This window comes from Stegostoma tigrinum, chromosome 15 (genome assembly GCF_030684315.1).
Source record: "Stegostoma tigrinum isolate sSteTig4 chromosome 15, sSteTig4.hap1, whole genome shotgun sequence".
In the NCBI taxonomy this organism is placed as follows: domain Eukaryota; kingdom Metazoa; phylum Chordata; class Chondrichthyes; order Orectolobiformes; family Stegostomatidae; genus Stegostoma; species Stegostoma tigrinum.
Window position 1 is genome coordinate 39,781,060 of NC_081368.1, and position 22,415 is coordinate 39,803,474.

Consider the following 22,415-nt stretch of genomic DNA (forward strand, 5'->3'; position numbering starts at 1 on the left):
TTGTTACTTATGAACACTATAGCTATTTCAGCATGTTTCTGCACGGTTTTTTAAACACAGTCTGCAAAATGGACTAATCTGGACTGTAGCCCATTTTCCCACAATCCTTCCCTGCCACTTCCCCAGACCCTCTCACAACTGTGGCTGCTTCTATTTTACTGTTTTATTATTTCCCAGAGCCTTGTTCTTTCCTACCTTGCACTTCTCTCATGCCAGAGATTTCTGGTCTTTTTTGTGATAATGGGAACTGCAGATGCTGGAGAATCCAAGATAATAAAATGTGAGGCTGGATGAACACAGCAGGCCCAGCAGCATCCCAGGAGCACTGGTCTTTTTTGTGTTTATTTTTGTCTCTTATTTTACTTCTTTTTTCCTCTTACTTTGTTTTTGTAACTACTGTCTGCTCAATTTTTCACTTATTTTATCTTCTGAATTCACCCTTTTCTTCTCCTTTTTCTGTGCATGATAGCGCTGGGACTTACAGCCCCCATCTTTTCCTCCTATTTTGTGCACCGGGACTCTCAACCCCCTCTTCTTACACATATTCTCACATTATTTCATGCGCTCTCACGCTGGGCGCCCACTGCCACTATGCCTGATTCTGCGTCTCATATTCTCTCCAAGGTTCCAATGATTTTATGGTGTTAGCTAGAGGGTGTATTCTCTCAGCCTTAGGATCTCCCCATGCATCCTATTCATTTGCATTCCAAAACATTTAATGGCTATACACCTTTGGGTTTTTCTCAGGTTTATTCATCTGTCAGGACAGATCGAATTCTATTATCCAAATGTATTTTGGTGCTGTCTTCTATCATATTCAGTTGCTCCTTTTATTTTCCCACTGTTACAATTACATAATGTAAAAATAAAGAGTCATTTAGTTTTAACTAATTGCTGTAAGGTTAACTTCTGTTATAAAGTTAATTATGAATGTAACGTCATACAACTACTTTACTGTCAGCATTTTGTAATTTATGGGTTGTGAACAATCTATCTTGCTCAGGGTATGAAAAGGTGTCTTCTCAGGCTAGTTAAACTTTATATCTAAGGTTAAATTTTTTTAAGGCTTGTATTATGTCCTGGTTATGTGTTGTAACCAACTTCTATGATTCTAGCATTTTTAGCTATAAACTATTTAATTTTGCTGGTAGCTTTAAAGAGGCAACTATTTACTACAAAATAACTTTAGCTGTTATCCTTGCAGCTGCTTGCAGACCCAATCTAGCACCTGACATTATTCATTTACTGGGACAAGCATCCTTTCATTAATAAAGCTGGAATTTGTCTTTTATTTGTCCTAGGGCATCTTTTTATCAGAACTGTCTCAGATGGGAACATACAGTATTCTTTTACTGACCTTCTAGCAGTTCTGTTCAAGTAGGCTGCTTAGTTTTGCTTAGCTTCTGTCTGCCATCTTGTAAGCAGGCACGGGTTACTTAGTGTGTTCAGGTACAAGCCACCTGACAATGATGACAAAGGCATTGATCGTCACCACAACTGCATTTTGATGGGTGGTGCCATATTGATTAAAGAGACTGGGCACTGGAACTCTCAATGAATGTAATGAAGGAGGGTAGTTCTCAAGCTCAATGTTTCAAATACTAATGCAGCAAAATTTGCACATATATCGGGATTACTGTGTTTTTATAACATCCTAAATATTGACCATGTTCAAAGTTGGACAGAAATTTTAATTAACAAAACTGCATTATTGTGCCAGACTTAAGGCTTGTTGATGAACATTTTTTTCATACTTTATCTATTATACTTTGTGTGGTAACCAGTCAACGGCACTTTTAAAGTGATTGTTGAATTTGGTGTGCTTTGTAAATGCATTTCAGTATTTTTGTTTTCAAAGGTACAGTATCCACATTATTTTTTTTATTGCTCAGATTTTGTGATTAGAGGCAAACAAATGGTGCTTGTTGGTCATTATATTTGGAACTGCCAATGACATTTTCTGTGTTTTAATATGGCAATTTATGGTAATTCAAGATAAGTGTTAGCATGATGCTCTTGACAGGGTTTCTGTGATTTGCGTGAATAAGAAAACCTCAGTAGTTGCTTCCAACTAATCAGTTTGAACATCTCTTAATGAGACATGTAGAATCTAAAGCAGAAATTGTACACTAGAAAATTGAATTGATAGTAAAATTACAGACAGCAAAAGAAAATGAAATTAAGAGAGAATGTTAAGAAACTGAGAGAAAAAGATTTTGAAAAGCAACTACCCTATTACTCTAACAATAACTAAAAACCTGAGGAAACAAGATTGTGTGTCAGCTCATGATTTGTCATTTGATTCTTTATATTTATCAGGTTTTTCTCGGGGTCTGTTCTCTTTCCCACTTGGTTCAATCTTCAAGCCAATGAGTAATTTTGCAACATGCATTAACTTCCATATTTACTGGTTATTCCATAATATAATCACTAACTTCATTCCTTGAAATGTCAGACTACAAGTGTTCACAATCTGTTATCCTCTTCTTGTCTGACACTGAAACATTTGAATCATTACAATGAGCAGTTTTATGCATCTTTGGCAGAGAAAAATGTTCCTACTTTACAAAACATTAAAACAAAAAGAAATGGGCAGCAAAACATGATGAAAGAATTAAATGTGACCAAAACATGGCCGAAAAGATGTGGATAGAGACGTACATGGGTTTAAAGGAAAGAGATGGGGTTTTCCCAAAGTCTCCTGCCAATGCATGTTGTAGCAACCCCGATACTCATTTCCTTTTGAAGATGAACATTCACTTGCAACCTTTACCACACAGACGCCTCATGACCCCCGCAGCCACTGCCATTGTGTCATAAAATCAGTTTGGCCAGACTTGCTTGGCAGCAGCCAATGTGCAACAACTTGCAGTCAGGCCCTCACAGTTTGAAGCCCTGTACGTGAGCAATTTGAGGATTTACAAAGGAGGAACACCATTTCTGCACTAATGGCACAAGGAATGCCTTAAATGTAGAGGCATCATTGAGTTATGATTCCTGTTATCTTTGATTTCAAGGCACTGATGTAGCTCTCCTTCCACTGCTTTGTCATCTCTTTCCCCAAACTTCTCCTTTTCTGTAATAGTTGCCACTGCTCCTGCCACATATTGTTGTGTAATATGCAGCAGACCAAATTCAATTTCACTGAGTTTTTTGAGGATTTCCCTCAGTGAGATCTGGCAAGACAATCCACATTGCTTACCTCATTATACGTAAACTCCTTTGCTAAGTGTAAGTGGAAGTACTTGCCAAGACTTTAAAGATTTTCTCTGCTGGTGAGTAGTTAAAGCCAAGCTATTCTACCAGGCAGGAATAGCACTTTACAGTAAATGTAGTTTGAGGGAAACAATGAGAAAAATTCCTGAGAGCACATTAGTGGTATGGGTAACGCTTCATTGGAAATAAAATATCACATTTGTAAATGAATTGACCTTATACGTGACTGCACACATGCTTTTTATGAACTAACTTGGTAATTTAGTCAAGCAAATTCTTGATCAAATCACCTTTCCAGAGTAAGATAATAAAATGTGAGACTGGATGAACACAGCAGGCCCAGCAGCATCTCAGGAGCACAAAAGCTGACGTTTCGGACCCAGACCCTTCATCAGAGAGGGGGATGGGGTGAGGGTTCTGGAATAAATAGGGAGAGAGGGGGAGGCGGACCGAAGATGGAGAGAAAAGAAGATAGGTGGAGAGAGTATAGGTGGGGAGGTAGGGAGGGGATAGGCCAGTCCAGGGAAGACGGACAGGTCAAGGAGGTGGGATGAGGTTAGTAGGTAGATGGGGGTGCAGCTTGGGGTGGGAGGAAGGGGTGGGTGAGAGGAAGAACAGGTTAGGGAGGCAGAGACAGGTTGGACTGGTTTTGGGGTGCAGTGGGTGGAGGGGAAGAGCTGAGCTGGTTGTGTGGTGCAGTGGGGGGAGGGGACGAACTGGGCTGGTTTAGGGATGCGGTGGGGGAAGGGGAGATTTTGAAGCTGGTGAAGTCCACATTGATACCATTAGGCTGCAGGGTTCCCAAGCGGAATATGAGTTGCTGTTCCTGCAATCTACGGGTGGCATCATTGTGGCACTGCAGGAGGCCCATGATGGACATGTCATCTAAAGAATGGGAGGGGGAGTGGAAATGGTTTGCGACTGGGAGGTGCAGTTGTTTGTTGCGAACTGAGCGGAGGTGTTCTGCAAAGCGGTCCCCAAGCCTCCGCTTGGTTTCCCCAGTGTAGAGGAAGCCACACCGGGTACAGTGGATGCAGTATACCACATTGGCAGATGTGCAGGTGAACCTCTGCTTAATGTGGTATACTGCATCCACTGTACCCGGTGTGGCTTCCTCTACATTGGAGAAACCAAGCGGAGGCTTGGGGACCGCTTTGCAGAACACCTCCGCTCAGTTCGCAACAAACAACTGCACCTCCCAGTCGCAAACCATTTCCACTCCCCCTCCCATTCTTTAGATGGCATGTCCATCATGGGCCTCCTGCAGTGCCACAATGATGCCACCCGTAGGTTGCAGGAACAGCAACTCATATTCCGCCTGGGAATCCTGCAGCCTAATGGTATCAATGTGGACTTCACCAGTTTCAAAATCTCCCCTTCCCCCACCGCATCCCTAAACCAGCCCAGTTCGTCCCCTCCCCCCACTGCACCACACAACCAGCCCAGCTCTTCCCCTCCACCCACTGCACCCCAAAACCAGTCCAACCTGTCTCTGCCTCCCTAACCTGTTCTTCCTCTCACCCATCCCTTCCTCCCACCCCAAGCCGCACCCCCATCTACCTACTAACCTCATCCCACCTCCTTGACCTGTCCGTCTTCCCTGGACTGACCTATCCCCTCCCTACCTCCCCACCTATACTCTCTCCACCTATCTTCTTTTCTCTCCATCTTCGGTCCGCCTCCCCCTTTCTCCCTATTTATTCCAGAACCCTCACCCCATCCCCCTCTCTGATGAAGGGTCTAGGCCCGAAACATCAGCTTTTGTGCTCCTGAGATGCTGCTTGGCCTGCTGTGTTCATTCAGCCTCACATTTTATTATCTTGGATTCTCCAGCATCTGCAGTGCCCATTATCTCTGATACCTTTCCAGGGTATTGTGTTATGTTATCTTGTGTAGCTAAAGCTGTAACAATGTTTTCTGGTTTCTGACTGTGGTTGTTAATCTAATACTTTGAAAGTTTTCCAGTCCCTACTGCATGATAGTTAATTTGGTCAAGGTAGAGCTATATTTTTGTTTTAGTGCCCCCAGTTGATGACTCAGGAAAATGTGCCAAAATTTTCTCTGCAATGGACAAAAGGGAAACAACTCAATAGATTCCACAGTGCAGTTGTATAGAAAGTTATAATTGTCACATTCATGAAATGAGTGAGGCTCATAAGGAATTCTTTCTTCTCCTAAATCAGTAGGATGAGTGCATGGAGTCATGATGTAAGCTGTGGATCATCACGTTGATATGGTGAAAAGGCTTAGCATCACTCAGGAACTGTTACCTATTACGAGTTTCTTGCTCCTTGTGTGGGAGCAGGCCCCAAAGAAGAGTAGCTAATGGAGGTTAGACATCAGGTACATCCAGGATATAGGCAGGGCCTAGCTGGAAGGTTGAGAGCAATTGTTGGCCATTGATGAGTGTGAAGAGAAGGTTTAAAGAGTGTGTGTGACTTTGTAGGTATAGAAATGTTTCTGATGAGCACAGGTGGTTCCAAAATTTTCTTAAAAACTGAAAGAACTGCAGATGCTATAAATCAGGAACAAAAACAGAAGTTGCTGGAAAAGCTCAGGTCTGGCAGAACCTGTGAAGAAAAATCCGCATTAATATTTCGGGTCCGGTGACCCTTCCTCTATTCTTAGGACAGATGCTGCCAGACCTGCTGAGCTTTTCCAGAAACTCTTGTTTTTTCCCCAAATTTTCTTGCCCAACACCACCTTCCATGGATAAAACTACCAGGCTATTCACCTGTAGGTCTGACCCTGCCTTGAGCAACATGGTAGACATAACTGCAAGTTACTGCATTAATTGGCCTCTTAATGACCTCAAGAGCAGGTGGGCCACCCAGCTCCTCCACTAGTCCCTCATAAATGGAAGACAGGTTGGGTAGGTAGCAGGTAGACCACATCCTGAGCTCTGAGCCCCAACCAGCTCCTAATCTACCAGAGGTATACTGTAAAATATTGCTCAAAGTGTGAATTGCAGAAATGGTAGATTTTTTTCTGGTTAAGCATTTTCTGAGTGCATACTTATATTTGCAATGCCCCTTGACCATACCTCTATAAACATATTATGATTGTTATAAATTATTTGCAATAAAGCTGTTGTGTTCTCCAAATAATAATTATTTTCTGGTAGATCAGCATTTATGCCAGTGGTAAAACCCACAATGCTAAAGAGAGTTTACAACAATATTTGTCATATAATAGTAAATATAATTGTTTGAAAAGCAAGATACAAATTCATTAAAGTCTTAAATTCTTGAGTATTTTGATTGTTACAAGATGGCTTAACCAGATGGCCATGGTCGAACGAGTAAATGATCTAGTTTATTCCACAGAATTAACATTTTACAGTAAAGCAAAATTTAAGCATATAGACAGCCTGATGATCAAGAAACAGGGATTCTTTATTCTGCTGGCCCAGCCTTGCAAGCATGAAGGAAAATGAATGTTAAACTATAAAAACAGTGGATTTACATTGAATTAAGTCTGTAATATCTGGTTAAAGAACTTCTTTGTGTGTTTCTTCTTTCTAAGAAACTTCTTTCTGATAACAATATCCGTTCTGTAGAGAGGGCCCATGTGACTGCTTCAGCTCCTGGCTCAGTACACTCCCTCACAATCACCTGCTGTTGTTGAACACCCCATTATTCACTTCCCTACATGACGCATTTAGTCCCTGCAACTACGTATAGCACATAATGGCCGTTTACTAAGCAGTTATGTAATCAGCATGTTTGATTCCACCAATATCGCTTGAATGATTGGATCCACATTATTGGTGGCAGCACTGTCTTATTGCATCACTGATCTAGGCAAGTCATAAGAGTTGGTGTGATAGCCAGCATCAGGTTGAGTGCTTACATGTGTTATTAATTCCATGGATTCAAGCCAAGGGGCCTTGTCAGGGTACGGGTCAGTCAGGTGTCCAAAAGCATCTGATTGGCAGTATGTGTTGCCTCATTTGCTGTGCCTTAACCAGCTGGAGGGCAGCTTCAGAAAATGATTCACAGATGTGAGTCGCTTGAGGGCAAAAGTTTGGTTGAACTAGAGTTGGATAGCAATGAGGAATCCTGGATTGACTTGAGCGTTGTGAATTCTGAGGGTGCAGCCAAGATAGCACCATCTTTCTTGTCTGAACAGACCTTTCTATACAGGATGCACCCTCAGAATTCACAACGCTCAAGTCAATCCAGGATTCCTCATTGCTATCCAACTCTAGTTCAACCAAACTTTTGCCCTCAAGCGACTCACATCTGTGAATCGTTTTCTGAAGCTGCCCTCCAGCTGGTTAACGCACAGCAAATGAGGCAACACATACTGCCAATCAGATGCTTTTGGACACCTGACTGACCCGTACCCTGACAAGGCCCCTTGGCAAACTCGGTATGATGACTTTGTGTGTTTCAAAGCACCAGACGCCCTGTACCTTATTCCAACCCCTGATGTTCTGATTTTGGAGGTATACCCCTGCACTGATCAGCAATTCTGTCCTTTCAGCATCATCATTATTCAAAATTTTACTTCTTCCTGCGTCTCTCATTGTTCTCTTGGATATCATCTCGAATGCCTGGCTTAACCAAATGTGATTTGTCTACAACCACCTACCGGGAAATGTTCTGTTGTTGGCTGTTGTTTCAGGTCGGATTCCCCAAATTGTTATGTTCTCAGGTGAGCAGGAGTGAACTGGCCATACTTCTTTATTCACTCACCCCCTCAGTTACCTGTAACACAGTTAATTTATAAAGGATCCTTCTCCTATTAATTCTGTTTCTCCCAGACAATTGAACTTACGTTTCAAAAAGAGCCAATTTCACCAGATTTTCTTGAATTAACACAACTAATGAGTTTATTATTTACTACACATGAGAAGAAATACTAAAGCAGCATACTTACTCAAGTTCTACTTGGTCCACCTCATTCCCATGGACTAAGTCAAACAGTGCCACATTTTTTGTTGGATTACCCACTTACTGCTGTAGGAAATTCTCCTGAACACAATTTAGAAGTGCTTGTCTCTCAGTGCCCCTTACACTACCACTAGTCCAGCCAACATACAGGCAATTAAAATCCCCATTATAATTACTGTATAATGTTTATACCTGACGGTAATTCCCTTGCAGATTTGTTTCTCAATGTCCTTCCCACTAGCTGGTAGTCGATATATTACATCAAGCAATTTATTGAAACCTACTTATTTTTTAGATCTACCCAAATTGATTGTGTTCTTGAACCCTCTGAAACATCCTGTTTCCATCCTGCAATGTCCTCCTTAATCATGGCTTCTTTTTTTTATCTTTTCTATCTTTTGTGAGTACATTGTAACCAGGAATATTTAGCAATAAGACCTGCTCTTCCTAGAGATGCGTCTTCGTTATTTCCATAACCCCATAAATTAATCTTGTAAGCGCTTGTAACTCCCAATCTTATTAATTATTCTCCAAGTATTCATGCATTTTCACTGTTACCCTATTTAGGCTCCAAAAGCTTCTCCCCTATTCTGATTCCACCTATTAACTTGTAAATCTTTATTTTAATGTTACCTGCCTCTCATAGCATTTCGTTCACCCTGATATTACTTTTGAATATTCCTTCTTGGTTCCCACACCTCCACTGAGTTAGTTAAAACTGTCCCCCAACAGCACTAGCAAAACGCTGTGCAAAGCATTCATTCCCCGTTCTGATCAGGTGCACCTGTTCAAATTGTCCAGATGCCATCTCCTCCAGAGCCAGTCCCAATGTCCCAGAAATCTGAGGCCCACCTTTGCATCATTTTTCCAGTTTGCCATCATTATTCTTATCTTCCCATTTCTGAACTTATTTGATGTGGCAATAGAAGTAATCCAGAGATTACTACTTTAGAAACCCTGCTTTCTGACTTTCTACTTAGATCCCTAAATTCTGATTGCAGAACCACGTCCCCATTCCAATCTATGTCATTAGTACCAACATAGAGCATAACCACTGACTGTTTTCTGTCCCCCAGAAGAATTTCTAGCAGCCATCTTGACCCTAACACGAGGGAGTCACCAAACCATTTTAGAGTCATTTTGATGGTTGTAGAAATGCCATTTGTTCCCTTAACTAAAGACTCACCTATTAGTATTATCCTTCCACTCAGCTTCCTCCAATCCTGAACAGCTGGGCTACCTATGGTCCCACAGGCTTGGTTCTTGCTGCATTTCTTCATGTATCCTTTGGTGCACAGATGTCCAGAAAGGAAAACAGTTACCAAACAGGACTTCTGGAGACTCCTGCATGACCTTTAGCAGCCAGTCGTCCTTATGTGCCTGCTTGTCCCTAACATTTAGTGTGACCAACTCTCTCTATGTGCTATCTATGTAGCTCTCTACCTTACAGATGTCCCTCAGAAACTCTAGACATTTCTGATGATCTGAAACCTAGAGTTAAAGCCTTAATATGGGCTTCTGTAGGTCATGAGAATTGTCCATCCACTTTGCTGAGTTGTTCTGTCAAAACTCAACTTATACGTTTTTAAGTTGAAAGTTACTTACTGTAACTTTAATTACTAAACTTACTTTAACCTTACTGTTTAGTACTAACTAAAATCTGGATATTGGTGGGAAATAGAACTTTCACGACATTCCCGCAATGGCACTCTTACACATGTTTCTTCTTCTCCTTTTGCTGTTCTCACTGGCATCTGCTAGTCTCTCTCTCGTACGGAGATTGTCTCCGTATTGTTGCGGTTGCTTGGCAACCAGTGTTCCCAAGCAACAGGGCAAGTCACTTCTCCATTTTAGCCAAAGAAACATCTCACAGCTTCCTTGAAGTTTCTGTCTTCCCTCCCACCGATCCGCTCCACCATCTACCTGCTATCACCGCGCCCCCCTCTATTTATTTCAGAGCCGCCCTCTCCTCCCTCATTTCTGAAGAAGGATCCCGACCTGAAATGTCAGCTTTCCTGCTCCTCTGATGCTGCCTGGCCTGTTGTGTTTGTCCAGCTCCACACTGTGTTATCACAGTTTTGATTGTTGTCAACAATAGCCATTCCTTTGCGTGACGCCCTGTTTGATCATGAGCTGCTATCAACACCTGAGGCAGTAAGGAACGATGAGTTGCATCACCTCTCACTTGTTATCATAACAAGCCAAAAGAGAACTCTTTCCTCCTCCCTGATCCTCTTACGACACCTGAACAGCTTCCGTGCCTATTTGGGACATAGACATAGTGCCAGCCACAACACTTTCAAACAGAGAGGGGTGTGTACTATCCCATAGTCGGCCTTCCAACTAAAGTAAGCATTTGCATTACTCTGGAATGCACTGCCTGGAAGTGTGATGGAGGCAAGTTCAACTGAATTACTCTTGAAGATATTGAATGATTATTTAAATAGGAACAATGTGCAGTTCATAAGGAGAAGACAGGAAATTGGCTTTAAGTTAAAGTATTCAGAAGCTGGTGCAGACATGATGGGTTGATTGGCCTCTTTCTACACTGTAACACTCAGTGATTCAATGACTTTTGCCTGACCTATACCAGATCTGGATTTAAAACTAGCAAGTTAAATAACGCATTGTTTCTTTGTTGTTCCAAGCTCGGCACATGTTTGAAATTTGTGGAATGGTTTGTTGTATGTAAACACTTCAAACTCTACACAGATTAGAACGTCACTGAACTTCTAGGAAATACCCACCTTTATATAAGCAATTCAAGTTTCATAGTCGAGTAATCTTACATATCCCCTCAATTGGTTTGACAATCCAACTGCTCTTAAATCTGTGACAGCACCATTCTTAGGCCAAGAAAACTGATGTTGGTTTACAGTTTGAAAGGGAAACGGAATTCCAGATAGCCAAGAAGAGGCGATAAGATGAGCAAAGTGAAAGTGCAAAAGGAGTCTTCACATGTTGGCGTTCAACATAGTGCAGTGTTTTATGAAGTATCAGTTCTTGAACATACCTTCCTTCTCTGATTTCCTGTCTCTAACCTCTTAAAGTGCAAGCTCATTTTTGAATTCAAGTGCGACTCACGATTTACCCCAAAGAAAATGTCGAATAAACAGTTTATTTCGGTGCTATATAAATCTAAAATCATATATCTATATAATTATTCATTTGGTCCTTTACTCACCTCGTCTTGGTGTGCTACTGCATATAATCTGCCAGTGCCTGAAGTCTGGGTTGTAGACCAATATATTTTCTCCTATGTGCATGGGGACTTGTGGATTTGTTTTATTCATCCTTGGGATAAAAGATCTCTGCTAGGCCATTATCTATTAGGCATATCTATTTACCCTGGAGAGTCTGATGGTGATCTGCTTTCTTGAACTGCTCAGCAGCCCTTGTGTAGCCACAGCACAGTGCTGTTAGTTTGGGAGTTCTAGGGTTTTGACCTAGCAAAAATGAAGGAACAGTGTTACATTCCAAGTCAGGATGGTGTTTGGTTTAGAGGGCAATTTGCAGATGGTGGCATTTCCATGTATCAGTTGTTCTTGTCCTTCTGGATGATAGAATTGACAAATTTTGAAAGTATTGTTCAAGGTGCCTCAGTGAGTTGTTGCAGTGCATCTTATGAAAGGTACACACTGCTGCCATTGTGCACTGATGTTAGATCATTCAATGTTGAAAGTGTTAGATAAGACAGGCTTTTAGTGCTCAAATGTGTCAAACTTCTTAAGTGTTGTTAGTACTGCATTTGTCCAGGATATCCTGTTGGCATGGTAATTGAAAGGGGTTGGGGTAGTATTGACCTAAGTTTGTACAAGTTTATGATGGACCGGGGGATGGGCAGAGGGTATGAAGTGATATGTGTCGAGCTTAGAAAATCTGTTGGGTGTGGGGGTGTGATCGAGTGAGGAGTGAGTACTGCATGAATGTTATATGATTTTCACTTTTTGGAGAGGTAAACTATCCTTTTTGATCTGGTCCTGGGAAACTGTTGATGGAGGTAATCCCTTTGGGGTCATAAAAAAGCATACTTGTTTATAAAATATGCACGAACCCGATGTGACTTGCAAAGCTTTCAAGAAAATTTCCAAAAAAATCTGCACAATTTAAAATAAATACTGCTAGGGTATTTTCCAAGTGCCTGACTATATAAAACTATTTTGTGATTTGTATTGCATGTTAGTTTATTTTCATAAGTTAAATGTTTAAGATAAGTCAATGAAATGTTTATTTTCTTAATTAATTTGTTCTTGTAATTTCACTATTTTGAATGTATGTTTTGTATCAACGAGCATAGGTATTTTCCAATCATTCTGTTCAGGCATTCACCTCTGGACCATGTGGAACTTAAACCCAGGTCTCTTGGCTCAGTGGTAGGCACATTACCATTGCGCCACAAGAGGCCTTATCAATTAATGTATGCTTTCATTGCTAAAACTGACATTACCATTAGATTGGTAACTTTATTTGTGTCCTGATATCGCCTGATTATTGCCCATACTGAAAAGTGATTTGGGAAGGAAAAGGCAACGCGTGATGGTTGAGAGATGAGTTAGCGTAGGGGCTATAAAATGCCTTGGGGATGATTGGGGAAATATGATGTTTGAGGTATCATGAGCTATGAGCATACATTGGCCTAGATGTATGAGGGGCTATGGGATAGACTGACATAGATTGGCATGTGGAGACTGAAGGAGTATGGGAGTGGCTGCAAGCGTTTGGATTGGCTCAGACAGGGAATAGAGAATAAGACAGATGAGGGCAGAATGAATATTTTCAGTTTAAATCTTTATTTTATTTTAAAAATTTTTCATACAATCACAGAATCCACAGGCAGGCTCTCTGCAAGCTAACATAATAAAGCAGATAGATTATTATGCTCTTCCTGGATTATCTGGCCCACCTCCCAGTCCAGTCACATCTCCAGACTGCAAGTCCTAAATTGCAAGTGGTCATTTTTAAAGGTAGAGATCCAGAAAGCCAGGTTTTCTCCTGACCCTGCACACCCAGCCCAGGAATGGAAATTAGGGGTATGATCTGAAGGTTTCTACTAACTCACTTTGCAGAGCATCATGACTCATTGGGGTACTGCATCAAGTCAGGCCCCACTACTGAGTTACCTAATTTTACATACCTGCCAACGTTAGGTAAAAAAAATAGATACACCAAATTCTTGTCATTAATAAGGAAATCATTCTTGTTATAATCAAATTTTTCTTATCTAATGGCAAGAAAGAAACAATAATTGCAAACTTATAATTCCATAACCTTCACCTCTACCCCTTTTAAAAGTTCACAAACACTTACAGGCACACAAATAGAAAACAAGACACAAATTTTGTGGATGGGGAAGGAACAAAGAGACTTAGGAACATTCTGTTGACAGTCTAGCTGTTTCTTTGTTTTATTTTCCACATGCAGGGATGTAGCCACTTGTCCAGGAACCAACCAAGGAGTTGTTGCCATGCTGAGCCATGCTGATTTTAAAAACCAATTAAAGGACTATCACCGAGCAAAACTGCCTTGAACACACACCCATGGAGCTGAGATGTCTAGCATTCCCTCCCACTGCTCGGAAAAGGCAACATTGTAGATGCAACTCAGAATGGGGTCCAGTAACTTTTCTTTTAAAAGATGCAACAACATCGTCCACGATTTCTTTGGTTTAAAGCAGTATCTATTCCAACTTATTACTCCACCATCCAAAAAATAGAAGTGTTAATTTTATGAGAACAAGTATAAATTGCATTGAATTATGAACAAGTAGATACAGAAAGTACTGAAAGAGTGTTGGTTTTTATGGAACATACCATTGCATGACACTAATAACTTCACAAAAGAAAGGAATGAAAGTTGGGACGGTGGGGAAATAGGCTGATATAGAGGTGTTGCCTGTCAGGTTACCAAGCGGATTCATTATCTATGCGGATCATAGGAATTGCAGATGCTGGAGAATCTGAGATAACAAGATGTGGAGCTGGAGGAACACAGCAGGCCAGGTAGCATCTTAGGAGCAGGAAAGCTAAATTTCATTGAGGGGGCATGCTGCTTGGCCTGCTGTGTTCATCCAGCTCCACACCTTGTTATCTACAGGTGTAGCTACTGTCAGGCTGAGGAAATTAAGCAATGGCATGAATACAAAGATCCTTGTTATTTGAATTATTCATTGCTTTTCATCTATATATATGGCAAGGCTGTGAATAATTAACTCTGTAATTTTCTTAATGGGTGTTCATTCTGGTTAGAGAATGTCACTAACTGAGATAATGCTCTGAGGAATTTTGATCAGAACTCATTCACCTATCCACAGATCTTATTATAAAGTATGATACATCAAAAGAATAGAATATTTTAAAGGAAGAACATAGTTTATAGAAAGAATAAGGAGCTGTGCAGGATTTATCATCAAAAATCCAAGAAACATGGTCATATTTTAGACAAAGCTTAAACAATAGAGCAATGTGTTTGTAAGAAATACGAGGATGTTTTGCTAAGGTGAACGGTCTGCTGTGACAAAAATATAGGAAGAAAGTAGAAGCCCTGAGTGACTCTCATTTTCCTGGAGATGGGTTTTAGGGTGTTCCATAACTTGTGATGTGCAGTTCCAGGAGGCACTTGGACATTTAAATTGTCTTAAATTATCTCGGATTTTGGAATGCTTGAGATGTAGTACTTGCGTGTGTAGATTAGAGCAGGTAAGAGCCTGCCAGTTCTCAAAATATTTCTTTTGAACAGCTAGTGTACAATGTTGCAGAGGTATGGTACCCCTTTGGATACCTTGACACTTTTGGGGGAGTTAAGGTATCCTATTGGAGAGGGAGTGCACTCTTCAGTGGGCAGGTCATCATTGAGAACATTCTGCTTAATAGCATTGTTGGTGACTCCGCCTATCACTTTCCTGATGACTGAAATGATAATCGGGACTGCTAAAGCTATAAATGAACTGCCCAAAAATAATATTTGGAATTAAAGTGCCAGCTGCTTCAGTGTTTCAGTTGACATTTTAGGATCTGTGCTCCAAGACTGTGTTTCCTTTAAAGTTCACTTTAGCTAGCATTTCTTTCATCCCTTCATAATTGCCCATATTTAGGTTTAAAATTCTTGGATCCCATCTTCTCTCCCTTAAACTGAATGCAAAATTAAGATTTACTATGATCACTACTACCTAATGGTGCCTTCACTTCAAGATATTCCTTTTTCCTTGAACAATACCAGATCTGCTATAGCCTGCTCTCTTCTCTCTAGGACATGCTTTTCTAAGCAAAATTATCTTGAAAAATTCTATGAACTCTTTAGATAGGTTATGTTTCGATATTGAATTTTTCCATTCTGTATGTAGATTGAAATCCCCCATGATTATCTTTCAGATAGTCTTCCAGTATTTCTTCCTTTGTACTCCTTCCGACTATGTGGCTACTGGTAAAGTTAGACAACTCTCCATACCAGGAATCATCCAAGTGAACCTTCTTTGAATTGCCTTCAATGAAATGATATGTTTTCTTGAATAGGGGATCAAAATTGGTCATAACACTCCAGATGCGTCTCAACAGCAGTTGCAGTAAGACTTCCATACTCTTGTACTCCGACCACCTTGAAATAGGGCCAATTTTCCATTAGTCTTCCTCATTACTTGCTGCACCTATGTGCTAGCATTCTGTGTTTTGTGCACAAGTACCTCAAGTCCATTTGCTCTGTAACTTCCTTCAGTTTTTCTCCATTTAATTATAACAATTTTTTCTCCCCCTCCAAATCGAACAAATTCATATTTTCCCACATTATACTCCATCATTCAACTTTTTGCCCACTTACTTAGCTTCTCAATATTTGATTTGATTTATTGTCGTCACATGTATCTAAGTACAGTGAAAAGCTTTGTTTTGCGAGTAGTACAGGCAGGCCATAGCAAACAAGGACATACAGATCATAAAGTACTTAGAGCGAGGCAAACAAGGTTACAGCTACACAAAGAACGATAAGCATTAGCACAATCAACATTATTTGAAGTTAGATAGGTCCATTCAGCAGTCCAGTAACAGCAGGGAAGAAGAGATAATGGGAACTGCAGATGCTGGAGAATTCTAAGATAATAAAATGTGAGGCTGGATGAACACAGCAGGCCAAGCAGCATCTCAGGAGCACAAAAGCTGACGTTTCGGGCCTAGACCCTTCATCAGGGAGGGTCTCTGATGAAGGGTCTAGGCCCGAAACGTCAGCTTTTGTGCTCCTGAGATGCTGCTTGGCCTGCTGTGTTCATCCAGCCTCACATTTTATTATCACAGCAGGGAAGAAGCTGTTTTTGAACCTGTTGGTGCGTGAGATCAAACTACTGTATCTTCTGCCTGACGGGACTGTAGACTCTTTGTATCACTCTTACAACCTGCCTTTCCACTTAATTTTGTGTTGTCTGCAAATTTACACACAGTACATTCACCTTGCTCCAAGTCATTAATAGATATTGTAAACAGTTGCAGTGCCAATCTGAGAAAGAACCCCTTGCTCCTACTTGCTTTCTCCTGCTCATTAACCTCTGTATCCGTGTTGATATACTGCCTCCAATACTGTGGGTCCTAATCTTATGACTTAACCTTTTGTGACATACCTTGTCAAACGCCTTGTGGAGGTCCAGGTACAATACATCTACTGGTTCCCGTCTATTTGCTGTGGTTCAGACTTACACAAGAAACTCTAATAAATTAATCAGACACAATTTCCCTTTTATGAAGCCATGCTGACTCTGTTTGAATAGAATTTAAATTTCCAAATGTTTTGCTATTATTTCCTTAATAATTGATTCTGGTACTTTTCTAATAATAGGTGTTAAGCTAAAGGGCCTATAGTTACCTGTTTTTGGCTCCTTCCCTTTGGAAATAGGGGTGTCATATTGGCAGTTTTTCAAATCCTCTGGTACTTCTCCAGAATCCAAGGATTTTGGGAAAATTACAACTAATGTCTCCACTGTCTCTGTAGCTACTTCTGGTAGGACCTCAGGATGCAAGCCATCAGGGACAGGCACTTAACTGCCTTTAGCCCCACCAGTTTCTGTAATACTGTTTCTTCAGTGATGGTGATGATAACAGGGCTCATGGGTTTAAACTACAATGACAGCTTGTTTTAACTTTAGTACATAAGATTGAGGGATGATCTAACCAAAGTATTTAAAGTGATGAAAAGTTTGATAGCTTCTGTTGATTTATCCTATTTCCTTTGATGAGCAAATCCAGAATGGATTTATAACTTCCAAGTAAGAGTTGAAAATTTCAATGATGCTGAGCTACCTTATGAGCTTTGGTGCTAAGTATTTAAAGTGCTTACTATGATAGGAAGAACTGATTGCAAAGACAGAACTTGCTTAACTATTGTTCATTGTTACATGATACGACTAGTGGGGGATCAATGCTTGTAACCCAGCTATTTATAACATATATTAATGATTTAGATGTGTGAACTAAATGTAATATTGCCAAGTTTGCAGATGATGTGAGTCAGCATAATATTGTAAAGGACCCAGGACAGCAAGAGTTCAGCCATCTTACAATTTAAGGGAGTAAGATGAGGCCAGATATCTTCTCCTTAAATACCAGGAGTATTATAGGTAAGACAGATGAGGTAACATGAGGTAAGATGAGGTGAGTTGAACGGTGATTTTGTCACCACCACAGAGTCTTGCTTGAATGAGGGTAGGATTGCCACCCCAATATTCCGCGGAAAAGGACCTTCAGCAGTGTTGCATTATTACTTAAGGAGTCTGCTATTATATTCGGGAGGGACAATGTCTTGAAAGGGTTTTCCTTCATAGGTAGAGTTTAAGAGTAAAAAGAGTACTACCACATTGCTGGCAGTGCATTGTAAGTCCTTACACAGTCAATGGACAATAGAGGAGCAGATATGTCGACAATTCACTGAGGTGTGTAATAACAATCGGATAATTATATTCAAAGATTTTAACTTCCTAAATGTTAATTGGGATAGTCAACATGTAAGGGCTTTTCAGGGACAGATTTCGTGAAATATATTCAGGAGATCTTTTTATGTCAACACAAAGAAGGCCCAATACAGGATAGCATAATGCTGGACCTAGTTTTAGTGATCAAATCTGGACAGGTGATTAAGGCTGTAGTAGGGGAGCATTTTATTGATAGCAATCGCAAAACTGTATCTTTCAAGTTTATTATGGAAAAGCAAAGTGATGGTCTGCAAATAATGGTTTTGGATGGAGCGCAGGAAAATTTTATTAAAATATGGCAGCATCTGGCCAACGTGGACTGCGAATAGCCACTTGTGAGAAAATCTACAGCAGAACTGCATGGTGTGTTCAAAAAGGAAATGCAGAGAGTACAGGCCCAACATGTTCCTTTTAAGGTGATATGGATGTCTAGGAATATTGGGTGCATTAAGAGTGCTGTCAAGCAGCACCTGACTCATCAATTACTTGCTCAGTGACACCCAGTTTGGATTCCACTAGGGCCACTCAGCCCCTGACCTCATTACAGCTTTGGTTCAAATATGGACGCGTGGGCTGAATTCCAGAGATGACAGTGACAGCGTTTGGCTTTAATATTGCATTCAAAAACAGGAATACTGATTATTATCTGAATGGTGATAAATTGTGAAAAGAACAGGTGCAATGACACCTGGGTCTTCCTTTACACCTGTTGCTGAAATTAGGCATGCAGGTGCAGCAGGTGCTGAAGAAGGCAAATGATACATTGGGCTTCACAGCAAGAGGATTCAAGTACAGGAACAGGAATGTCTTGCTACAATTGTATATGGCCTCGGCGAGACCACATCTCCTGGAGTATAGTGTGCAGTTTTGGTTTCCTTATCTGATGAAAGATGTCCTGGGTATTGAGAGAATGTAACAATGGTTTACCAGTCTGATTCCTGGGGTGGCAAGACTGATGTATGAGGACACATTGGATTGGTTAGGACTATATTTACTTGCGTTTCGATGAATGAGAAGAAATCTTGTAAAAACCTGTAAAATTCTAACAGGACTAGACAGGATAAATGGAGGAAGAATGTTGGGATACAATGGGTCACATCCTAAGGAATTAGGGTAGGCCATTTTGAATGGAGATGAGGAGAAATTTCTTCACTCAGGGAGTGGAATTCTTTGTTACAGAATGTGGTCGAGACCAAAGTAGTGAACATTTTCAAGAAGTAGTTGGATATGGCTCTTAGTATGAAAAAGATCCAAGAGTATAGAACTAAAGGGGGAGCTGGGTACTAAGGTCAATGAGCAGTCATGATCGTATTGAATGATGGAGCTGGCTTGAGGGGCTACATAGCCAAGCCTGCTCCTATTTTCTATATTTCTGTCTGGCAGGCTCGTACCTTGATTTGATTAGGTAATACGGTTCCATATTATCATATTTCTGTTTAAAGTAGAAAAATAAAGTTAAAAATTAACATTATATTCCTTCCTAGTATCAAGTGAAAAAATAAAGGAATAATGGTAACAGTTCAATAGCCTTTCTTAAGTGCTGTCCCTTCAAGGGCTCAGCCTTCTTCACTTTGGTCTACTCTTCAGGGAACCTCAGGTTTCCTGCTTCCAATGCCACAGATGCCAAAGGACCTCCCTCACCAACACTCTGGGCTTGCTTTAGCCACGTAGGGCTCAGGCCCACAGCTGCTTCCCCACACTGGACCTCTAGCCGACACTGCTACAGGTCCCCAGCCATTCCAAGCACTGGAACTCTAGCTGACACTGCACAGGACCCATGGGCACAGCCATCGTCTCCATGATGCATTTCTAATACTTAAGCAAGAGATTATACAAAATCAACAGTTATGATGTAGAAAACCTCACTTTCTGTAGAGTTACTTTTTAAATGGCTCGTTTAAATTCAATGAGAACTTTCTACTTTCAGCTTCATGGTGAAACCAACTTATAACTGTAAAAGTGCTCTTTGTCTGGCTTAAAGACTAATTTTTTTGTTCAAAGTATTGGTATTTTGTTGAAAGTTTTGGCCTTATATCTCAAAATATTAAGGTTTTCATATTACCAGAATCTAATAAACAATGATGTGTTTGTATTGTTTTATAGAGATGTAACTACTATGATGATGACATCCTCAACCGTCATCCTCTTAACCAGACTCCCAGCGAGAATATGCCCGTGCTCGTACAGATAAAGGAGACAAATACAGTTGAAGTTGAGAACATTTGTAGTTATGTATCCCCCATCCATACCTCCTGTCCAGAGGTCAGTGTCACCTTTTCTTTTATGTATGTACCATTATCAAATGTTAGAGTGTGACGTGGGACATGGCTGTACAGTGGTAAGAGACTATTCTTTTACCAGTTGGACTTAGGTTCACTGCAACCCACGTGCAAGGGTTGAAGTCTTCGTAACATGTCTCTTTGGTACAAGTCTCAACCTGAATTCCCTAGAGGGATCAAAATTATTGCATTGCAGCAGTAAAAGATTGTGTTAATGGCACCGGTTTAACCAGAGTAAACTTTATTCTGAATCTTTACCATCTGTGTCTTACCCAAGACAATGTTTAAGAGACTTTGCCTAAGGACATATGATACATCAAGGACCAGAAAAGGTCACTGGGTTCATTGAAGCTCACCCCTCAAGTAAATTTAATACAAGTTTGCATCCAACATTGTTCTGAGCATGTTAGACTTGTTGCCCACAATATTCTACTGGCAGATTATCGCAAATAATTTTCAGTTTTTAAGTTGTTACTATGTAATTCATTTTTTAAATTTAAATTTAACCTGGTCCCAGCATCTTTTTTCACATTCTCATTTCTAGGCATTGGATTGGTAAATTTCCATGAGATTAGTTGATGCTTATGCGCAAAATGTTGCAATGGTTTGCTGATCAGAAGACTCTCCTGTGCTTATCACCTTCTAGCAGATGTAATGGAAGGATTTTCGCAATAACGTCAACCTGTTTGGCTATGTTACAAAGTCAGCAAGAACTGGCGTGCACTCAAACCTGGAAAATCTGGTTGAGATATATAGATGGTACCACTTTGTCATTAGACGTCAGCATGGTTCTAATTTCTAGGAGTATTTTAGGTTTACCATGTTTTTATTCAGATCTTGCGCTATTGAATCTTGAGACAAGATACTATTCAGAAAGAGTTGCAATAATTGTTTAGCTGATTGCAATTAAGTTGATACTTTGTAACCAAAATACCTGCTTTAAAATGTGTTATTATAACATTGATTTAGAAAATGGGAGGCACATGTGATTTATTGTTCAGATTGCTGGGCAATATTGATCAATCATGATCCTCATGCAGCAATCTATATTTTCACGCAAAAGTTTTGAAATGAAAAGTATCAAAGTTCCTTCTGAGTTTGAATGAGAAAGCTGAAAAATCTAACGTTTATGGAATGTTGTAATGATTTTGATCCTTAATGTGACTTTGTATCAACTATATGTGTAAATTAAGAATGTGTTTCAAACTCTAAGGTTTTGGAGTAGCTTTGTAGCTTGGGTTGTGGGTGTTGAGGTCGGTTGGCTCGCTGAGCTGGTTTGTTGTTCCGCAGACGTTTTATTCTTGTGCTTGGTAACATCCTCAGTGCAGCCTCTGATGATGCGTTGGTGTGTTTTCCCGCCTGGGGTTTCTAAACTCTGGGGTCCGTTGCGATGGATTGCCTCACTTCTGGGTTTCTTCCGTAGTGGAATGTATATGGGGTTGAGTTCAATGTGTTTATTAATAGCCTGCTTTGTGGAGTGCCATGCTTCCAGGAATTTTCATGCTTGTCTCTGCCTAGCCTGTCCCAGGATCTTGGTGTTGTCCCAATCGAAGTCGTGGTTCTCTTTTTCCATATTTCAAACTATTTTGAGAAATACCCACTCCAAGGCATTTAACACAAAAAAAGTGACAGTTTTTCTTTAAAACTGTAGAAATCCCAGTGTGTTTCTTGCGTACTACGCATCTGTGACTGCTTGATGCAAATCAGTAGTCATCATGACTTTACAGGTGGTCCCTTTGGAATGCTGGAGAACTTCCATTCACAGTTAGCCAGTCACCAGTAAAGTTGCTTGTGGCTGTTGCCCTTTAGAACCATCTGCTGGCAGGATCTGTGAATTAAACACAAAATCAAGACTAAAACAAATTAAGTAATAAAACCTGCAGAATATCTAGAAAATATTGCTGTGAAGCTGCAATGTCTAGGACCAGAAAGGCCACAGTAATCGATGTGACTGGTAGTCCCATAGTTCAAAAGGTTCAATGTACAAATGTTATGAATATCCACTCCACTGGTAGGATCTCACACACAGATAACACATATAAAAAGCTGCAAGTGTAATGTTATATTTTCTGATGTAAC

The 22,415-nt window shown here is 40.5% G+C and overlaps 1 protein-coding gene across 4 annotated transcripts in view; it reads left to right on the forward strand.

Moving 5' to 3' along the window:
* Positions 1 to 22,415, forward strand: part of dlg3 (discs, large homolog 3 (Drosophila)) — a 483,556-nt gene that overhangs the window by 72,115 nt on the left and 389,026 nt on the right. For all 4 annotated transcript variants that reach the window (XM_059651426.1, XM_059651427.1, XM_059651428.1 and 1 more), the window contains one exon: positions 20,161 to 20,319. In XM_059651426.1, coding sequence (XP_059507409.1) covers positions 20,161 to 20,319 — 159 coding nt within the window. The remainder of the gene's footprint in view (positions 1 to 20,160; positions 20,320 to 22,415) is intronic.